General features: G+C 37.1%; 1 protein-coding gene across 1 annotated transcript; it reads left to right on the top strand.

Annotated features, from left to right (window-relative positions):
* The first annotated feature begins 2,704 nt into the window (after window positions 1-2,704).
* dusp22b (dual specificity phosphatase 22b) lies at window positions 2,705-9,029 on the top strand. Its single transcript, XM_015000504.2, is given in 8 exon segments — window positions 2,705-2,954; window positions 3,111-3,144; window positions 3,230-3,312; window positions 4,090-4,139; window positions 5,132-5,206; window positions 7,979-8,150; window positions 8,594-8,674; window positions 8,676-9,029. Coding segments are annotated over 8 exon segments (576 nt in total). The 5' UTR covers window positions 2,705-2,933; the 3' UTR covers window positions 8,736-9,029.
* Window positions 9,030-9,059: the final 30 nt, after the last annotated feature.

Raw genomic sequence — 9,059 nt, 5'->3', positions numbered from 1 at the left:
ACCAGCAAAATGCAAAGAACTTTTCACAGTTTTTCCCTCCAAACTAACCGATTGAGTTGAGTAAAGCTGTTGGATGCAGGTAATGTTAGCTAAAATATGACTAACTAATATCAATACAGAACCTTAAGCTTAACAAATACCTTGAAGGCTGCCGATGTTGGTGTCTATTTTCAGCTACGTATATTCATTTTGCCCCCCCAAAAAGTCGATGCCTCCCCCCCCCCCCCCACCGTCACACGCGTAGTTTCAACCAGACAGCCATTTGTAATCCATAGGGGGGTGGGGGGACGCAGAAAATGTTTGGAAACCACTGGGGGGCGCAGAAGAAAAAATTTGGGAACCACTGGTTTAGGTAGACATAAATTATTCTGCAGTAAACTTTTGATTTAAAACAAAAAACATACATCTCTGACGTATTCCTTCTCATAATATTGAGGAATTTAGAAAAAAAATATTATTATTATTTTTCTTTTCTAACCAACCTCAAACAAGATGAAGTTCTCATTTAACTTCTGTGTGGAATAAATGATGTATGTTTGTGACTTTGTTGCCACCTAGTGGTGAAATTAATTATTTTAACATTTTACAACTAGAATTTTACAAGACAGTATTCAATTATTTTATTAAGATTCGACATTAATCCAAATATATTAGCATGCAGGTGTATTGTCAAACTATGTTGAGAAGCCTAAATGATTATGCTGACTTCAGACTTGTACATGCAGCAAATACAACAACAGGCCTATTCGATATAGTTATCACAGCACAAATGGAATTTTACCATTGTTCAAATGAAAAATAAATAAATAAATAAATAAATAAATAAATAAATCTAGTTCATTGATAAAACAAGCATTTATGTGAAACTAGAGCGGGAAACCACCTGTGTTGTAACCTCTGGGAGTGTGGGCGAAGACTGACATGCAGGCCTACATTTTGGGCTGCCTATCTTCAAACACCCACACTATAAATTCCTCCTTTTTGCACACTAAAGCCACAACAAAGCAGTATCATATTTACCTGTCTTGTGTTGTGTCAGTTTAGTGGCTTATGTGTTTTTCTGTTTCTTTTTTTTTTTTTTTTTGTTACTCACAGGCATTGCTGGTAATCTGTAGGCTATTGAGAAACTTCTCCACCCGTCTGTTATATGTAACAAGTACCTGAGCTTTGTTACTGACAATTACATCAGCAAAAATGGTTAGCTGATTGCAATAATGGAATCTAATCTATGCTTCTAAATTTTGGTGGCATATTTGATCATCAGATGTTTTGTTTTTCCTATATACTTGTATTAGATTTTTGCAAACTCTTTTGCTGTTCTTTAGAAGTTCATTTGATTTTTTTTGTTGACCATGCAATACAAACATTTAATAAGCACTTCACGTAAGATATCCATCACCTCTTGTCTACTACGTACGCCCACTGTCATTCAAACATTAGCCAAGCCAACTCACTGCATCCGAGGAAGTAGAAGCAATCGGTGAGGCTAATGTGGGGCAGTGGGTAGCAGAACTTCCTGTTGATGTTTTTACAAATGATGATAATAATCAGAGCAGCATAGTCATGTGCCATCACTCTCTAAAAGTCACACAGTTATTTCCTATTGTGACTGGCTTTCGGTCTGTGTCTGTTTTGCTCAGAGAGAATTAGGTTGCTCTTGTGAGTTAATGGTTGTGATAAAAAAAAAAGCAAAAGCAGGTAAAACTTTCTGATAAAACTGACACGTTTGGTGAAAAAGCATTTGCTTATTTACAGTTTTATTTATTTATTTGCACCTAAATGTCACAAATCAACAAATACATTTAAACATAAGACATAGGTAACCTGACAAAATACAGGAAGTTGTTTTAAAATTATCTTTATTAAAAAATCTATCGAAACCAACTTCGGTCTATATAAAAAGTAAATGGCCCTTAAACCACTGGTTGTGTCAACCCTGGCAGCAACATCTTGATATGATTTTTTTTTTGTTGCAAAATCTGTCAGTGAATCTGTTATACCACTGTGGAGGATTATTTTTGCAGAATTATTGTAATTCAACCACCTTTAACGGTTTTCAAACATGATGATGCCACAGCATCTCAGTCACATTAAGTCCCAACTTTGACCTCCAGAATATCTGTTCTTTTTTACCTTTTAGCGGAAGACTTGCTGTTGTGCTGTGGCTCATTGATCTTCTGTCAAACCAAAGTGAGTTTGTGGTCAAAAACTGATGGCTGGACATTCGCCTTTGGGCTTTTCTTTTTCATTGACAACAATACATTGACTAGATACTAATGAAGCAAAGTGACTCCAGACCATCTCACCAATAACATGTTTAACTGATTTATTTCTGAACCTAATTTTTAGGGTTATGCCACATGTGAATATAGGCATTCATAAAATACCACTGTAGCTAAATTGTAAATATTTTGCTACAGTACTGGGTATAAGTTACAGCAGTAAATTTGCATAGGTCTTGGTGTGGCACTCCGTAAATGTAAAATTCACAAAACCTGTCTATGCAGAATATGCTTTATGATGATTTTCATGATCTAATCAAAATAAAAATCAGGAAGTTTTGTATTCAAACATTTCTCAGTTTCACGTCAAAATTATGTATTTACTAAGAAGCCAGTCATGAGTTCCTACAACATTGTCCCAAGGGCATCGCTATCACTCTTCTCTTGTTGGTGGACATTATAGTTTTTACGAAGACGTCTTTGCAAAGCCGTTTCACCTGTGATACTACAATTCCCAGCATTCCTTGCGTGAAGAAGCTCTGGCAGTTTGCTTAATCGCCTCAGCCTCACTCGTATTCAGGCTGCCGCCTTTACTCTCACTGAAAATAAGAATTTGGAAGCGATTAAAGGCGGGATACAGATCTCTAGCGAACAAGGGTACACTGTGCGTTATATATTTGTAGTGTTGGAGTTCCGACTCGGAGTTACGGCATGGGGAACGGCATCAATAAGGTACTAGTTTAGCTGGTAGACTACGCAAATAAGTTTTTCGTGTTTATGTGTGTTATGTGTATGAGAATAAAGTTATCTAACCAGATATGATGTATTTATTCATCACGTTCTCTTTGGTGTTGGAAAATTCTTAGCTGTTTTCCCCCCCTCCTTAAGGTTCTTCCAGATTTGTACTTGGGAAACTTTAAAGGTGTGTTGAAGCTTTTTCTCCTTGGTCCCTTTATTTGCCCACTCTTTTCGATGTTGCTTACTGTGCTCCTGTCTGTTTTCCTCAGATGCAAGAGATAGAGAACAGTTAGCCAGAAACAACATTACACACATCCTGTCTGTTCACGAGTGTGCAGCTCCTATGCTACCGGTGAGATGCTCCCCTGTTTTCCTGTGATGATGACACCCGGCTCTCAGCTGGTTCTACTAAAATCATAGATCTTCTTGCAGAGTAGGGAGATACATGTAGCTAAAGAGAAGTTGACTCCAGTTAGAGAAAGCCAACTGACCAAGCTGTCCAGAAGTGCAACCACCAATCACTGTAGTTCTCTCTCTGGTGCTTTTCAGAGTATCCTGCACCGTGCCAATCATCAGCAGCCGATGTAGTCATGGTGTTGTGCTTAGCTGTCAGCTTGTGTAGGCGTCAGAGTAGGCAGTTGTTCTTGTTGTAGCCAGTATCCACTGTGCAGTGTTCTTTCATGGAACATCAAAATGAGTCCTAAGCTGCTCTACATTTTGCCATTCTGAAATGCGGTTACATTTATTATTGCACACGTAAGGATAGCTCTGAAATAAATTAGTCTTTTGTTGTGTTAAGCCAGAAACGTTGATTAACTTAAACAAGTGAATGCTTCATATTCTGTTATTTTAAATTGATTGTTAGGGATACCAGCAATTTTTTTGTTTATTTATTTTTCTTGATTTTGTGTTAGTTTTGGTTTTGTATTGTTTCGTTTACAAATCGGGGAAAAAAAAAAGTTATTAAAGAAAAACTGAAATGTCACCCACATTTTGTCTATGTTTTAAATAAATCCAGTTGCAAGAATGACGGTATGATTGTGAAACCATATTTGTGACAATTTGGACGTTATGTTACTCCAAATTCTTAAGGGCAGCCAACAGGTAACCAGTGTGCTTTGTCCACCAGGAGATGACCTATCTCTGCCTTACAGCAACAGACATACCCTCACAGGATCTGTAAGTACTATTCACGGAGCTCAGCATGCAACAATGGAAAGGCGAGCCAACCAGAAAGAGGGCGTTCACATAGGGCTGTGATCTGTGGGTGTCTTCATTTTCCATAAGTTAACTTGTAAATTATATGATTTCACAAGTTTAATATTTGACTGTGAACTCAATCTCTCGCATGGCAAAAGTAACACAACCACATTCAGTTGCTGATGAGCAACTGTTCCTTTGACATAAATAAAGGTTACATGTAAGGGGTTTTACTTTTTCATAATGTTTTTTTTTTCCCAATGCAAATTCTAATGCTGGTGTTAGAAGTATCCAAAGAATCTCTTGGAAATTGACTAACTTCAAGTCACAGAAGTCACACAATGAACATTACTCTTTTGAGGACAATGGTGCCAAGATGATGCAAAGAAGCTCATTGGGACAACCGTAAAACGATGTCAGTAGGATTTGTAAGCACAGTCAATCTAAAATCTGTCCATCCATCTGTCCATCCACGGCCACCTGGATTTGTTTTGATTTTTTTGTAGTTATCAACAAAAGTACACAGTGAATGAATGTTTCTTTAGTTAGTGTTGCCATATTTTTAGTGTTTTTTTGTGAAATGCCAGTTTTAACGAGCAAAACATGATGGCGATGACAGCGTTATTTTTTGCTAGGTTAGGTTGATGTACAGGGCTTCTAAAAGATTATTAAACATTTCCTTGCATACATGCAAAAAAACATTTAGTAATTTGAATTGGCTTTTGAACATGAAAAACTGTGGAGCTTCTTGCTGAGCTACAAAGCAAGTTTGTTGTTATCCCGTTCCTTTTGCAAGATTTTTAAAATGTGTAAAGTCTGCAAATGTGATCAGATGTGTAAACGAATAATTAGTTGTCATGGTAGCGCGTGTGCATAGTTCTCATTGTACAACTTGTGATGTTCCCATAATATTTATTGCGGCCATGACCTATAATAACAAGTTTCATTTACATATTTTATCGCCCTTTTAGAACTCAGCACTTTAAAGAGAGTATAACGTTCATGCACGAGTGCCGGCTGAAGGGAGAAGGCTGCCTCGTTCACTGGTGGGTTCAAAATCACTTTTCCATCATGACTTTCATCATACCTTGGATTCCAGAATATAATTTTGCACAGTTATGTTATTTTCCATGAAGTCACAAACTTAAGTGTGTGTTTAGTTCTTTTACATATCTGATTACTGCTCTCACAAGTGAAGCCATGTGTAACTTCTGCACTGGCAAGATTAAAAAGAAAAAAGGAAGGCCTATTCTTGAACTTCCCAAAACAAAGTACTGTAACAAGTTTTACCACATTGTGTTTGTGTGGTGCGATAGCTCACTTATGTGTTAAAAGAGTACAACTATATTTGGTTGGACAGAGGGTCTTCTCAGAAATCCATTTGGCTATTTATAAAGGCGTCTCGAGTCAAAAGTTTCTCGACACAAAAACATGACTTCAAAGAAACCTTTTCTAAAAGCTCCTAATTTATAGCAAACTTTTAATGTGTTTATTTAGTCAGTATTTAGATCTTACTTCCACTTTAATGCCCAGTAGTTCCTGAGTTTCATTTTCCATGTCTGTCACTCTGTACGATACTATATGATTGGTATCACATTTAATGAATACCCATTTTTGTATCAAGTCACAAAATGTCTCCAACGTCTTCTTCAGCTCTGTTTCCTTTGAATATCTTCAACTCTGCAAAGTTTACTTTGTTTCAGTTGCCTTTCAAATGAACGCTGGCAGAAAGTGAAGCATTTTTTTTTGGGGGTGTTCTGGTCTGAGATTACCGTACTTCATGATTATGCTTGTCCAGTGAGTGTGGCATCTGTGTTTGCCAGTGTAATCTAGGTGGGTGTCGTCATATGCAGAAAATACATGCTGCTAACTGAGACGGCCATATCCATGTCGGCCTATAGCTGTTCATCAGCTACAAAACGAGCATTGAACAGCACTGCTGAGTCCGACCTTTAAAACTCCTCTCAGAGACTGCTTTAGCTGGGTGCATCTTAATGAAGCCTCTTCTAAAAATGCACTTTTCATTCATGTTCCAAAAATACGCATGTTTCATCATGACAACTGTGATGAAACATGCCACAATTGTGACATGTTTCTGATCTGACTCACAGAGAAACGGTTACTCAGAAAGCACACATGACAGAGTATTTAGTTTCATTTTTGTTTTATATTCAAAATTTGTTTACATTTCAAGGTGTGTTACCACAGTAACCATATTGCTGCATTCTTACTGTGTGTTGCAAACACATGCCTGCTTTTTATACTTCACATTTTACTACTGTGACACTACAATTCCTATTGCAGATAAAACTCAGGAGGACTACCAAAACAAAACTGGGCTTTTCCATGAAATATTTCAACCAGTACGCTCATTGAAGTGAAACATAACTTCCTGTAGACTTTCATAATAAGAGTCGTAATGAAAAATATGTGCTTTTAAAAGTCCAAAACTGCTTAGAGTAGCTCAAATTTTTTTTACGTATAGACATAACAGTTTAGATATTAGGTACATTATGTCCATGTTATTCATTAAATTACTTTTTTTTTTAAATATAGTATAAAATAATATGTCATTTCATATAAAGACTTTGTTGCGAATAAGTGAACATACTCTTGATTTTTCTTTTTGTCATATTCAATACATTTAAGCAAAACCATGATATTGATAATTATAATGCATTTGCTAACAATAATAAACAGGCGACATTTTCAGTTTGTTACCTGACAAAAGTCATGTTTTGTTCGTGTGGCACTGTTCAATTCAGCTTCCCATTGTACCTCTGGAGGAGCTGCAGAGTTGCCTCTAACAGATTCTTCTCAGAATCTGTTAAAGACTCTGTAAACATGACATGAATGGATATACTTTATTAATTCAAGAAGGAAACTCGCATTCAGCACAGCCCAACCAAATAGGCATGCATGTGTCTGAGGCTGTAGCCCTTCACTCAGAGGGGAGGAGCCACCCTTTAGAACATCCGTTAGCTTTCCACTGCACAGATCGGGCCTTTGCACCATCAACCTAAGCAGACTTCTAGTGCTACAGCAGAGTGGCTTAAAACAAAGCACATTCATGCAATAGAATTGGTTTCATTGGTTTTTGTCAAACTCTGAAGAACTTGAAAACAACTTCATCACAAGATAGGAACAGTTATTGAGACATGCGACAAAATGTGGTCATGCACGGCATGTATTCAGGGGAGCTTAATACAAATGCAAGCCACATGCTTTTGTTTTTTTTTTCTTGTTTTAAAAAAAATAAAATTATGAATCTTTTTTTTCTCTCCAATTCACATACACTATTTGGCACTTGTCTGTATCAGCACAAACTTCACTCTGTAGGTTATTTATATATTCTGTTTTCAACCAGTCAAGTCAAAGTCTTACTCTATGGCGTCTCTCACTGCTCACATCTCTTATTTCCTCAACCCCTCCGCCCTAAAACGGGTCACATCTGCTGACCTGCTGATGAAATGATATGCAGCTCTTTCATTGCAGAATTATTGTCTTGTTTGCTGTTATAATATTCAGAAATACATGTTTAATTTAAATGAAACTTAAATACAACACATTTGTGTTTTTAGCATTTGAACAGTTTTCTGTAGGTTGGTGGTGGAACAGCAACAGAACAGATTGAATTTCAAAAATGTAGTCGTTAGAAGAATTTTGTGAGATAACAATATAATGAACTCAGTGTGTATAATTTTAAAAACATATCTTCTGTTTTACCTAATTCAAACAGATAATTAATGAAATGTAGTTTTTTGTTGTTGTTTTTACCAAAATGCCGGTGAAAGTCATGTAGTTTGGTTTTCCCTCAGTTTGGCAGGCGTGTCTCGCAGCGTCACCCTGGTAATAGCCTACATCATGACATTGACAGGCCTGGGCTGGCAGGACGCGCTCAATGCGGTGAGAGTCGTCCGGCCCTGCGCCAACCCCAATTTGGGTTTCCAGAGGCAGCTGCAGGAGTTTGAGGATACTCAAGTTGAAGAGGTAGGTTGTATGAGAAAGTAATTGCTGTTTTTTTTTTTTTTTTTCATTTGTAACACATAAAACAGAGAAAAAAAACATTTGGATCCTTTTAGACTTCGAGATTGTAGCTTCAGATTCAAAAGAAAGTGATGGAAATGGGTGATCAATGCCGTTCATGTGTCAAAGTAGATCTTTAACCTCACTCACTTTTGACTTAAAAAAGTGCATCTAATTGCATACTGTTAGTTGGTGGGTTTATAGATTGAAAAAAAATGGGAGTTCTTCGTTTTCATACAAGTAATAAAGATAGGGGCGGGGGGGGAAATCAGATTTTTCAGACCTGCAGATCATACAACTGATCTGATTTAGGGGAAAAAAAAGTGAGTTTCTAATTGAAAATTATCTGTGCATGTTTTGTAGTTTTTGTTTACCTTACTCCAATCTTTCTTTCTCTCCCCCTTAAGTTCAGGGAATGGTTTCAAATGACATACAAGGACAACCCCTTCAATGATACTGCCGAGATCCTTAAGCTACTGGGCAGGCTTCCCTGATGTCAACAAGGTGGGAATGGAAAACCATGTGTCTACTCCTCCTGAAGGTATTTGAACTCAGCTGAGATCTTTTGCAGCTCAACCAAACTGACTGTGGCATCCTGAAGAGGTTTGCACCCGGGTGGAAGTCTAACACACTCTGAAATGCACTGTTCTCTGAATCTTTCCTACACATTCAATTCAATGACTGTCATGGACTTCTTACATGCATTGCATCTGTTTCTAGAATTGAACTGTTTCTAAGATTTGTTTTGTGTTTTTTTTTTCTTGCAAATGTTTTTTTTTTTTTTTTTCTCTCCCCAATGTGTCTGTGTGATCTGAAATTGATAAATAAAAAAAGTAAAGCCAACTGCTTGTGTAGAGGTTGTCGGTCGATGGT

This window comes from Poecilia mexicana, unplaced genomic scaffold (assembly GCF_051168715.1).
Source record: "Poecilia mexicana isolate PSO_F unplaced genomic scaffold, ASM5116871v1 scaffold_17, whole genome shotgun sequence".
NCBI classification, from domain to species: domain Eukaryota; kingdom Metazoa; phylum Chordata; class Actinopteri; order Cyprinodontiformes; family Poeciliidae; genus Poecilia; species Poecilia mexicana.
This window is presented reverse-complemented; position numbering and strand designations above follow the sequence as displayed.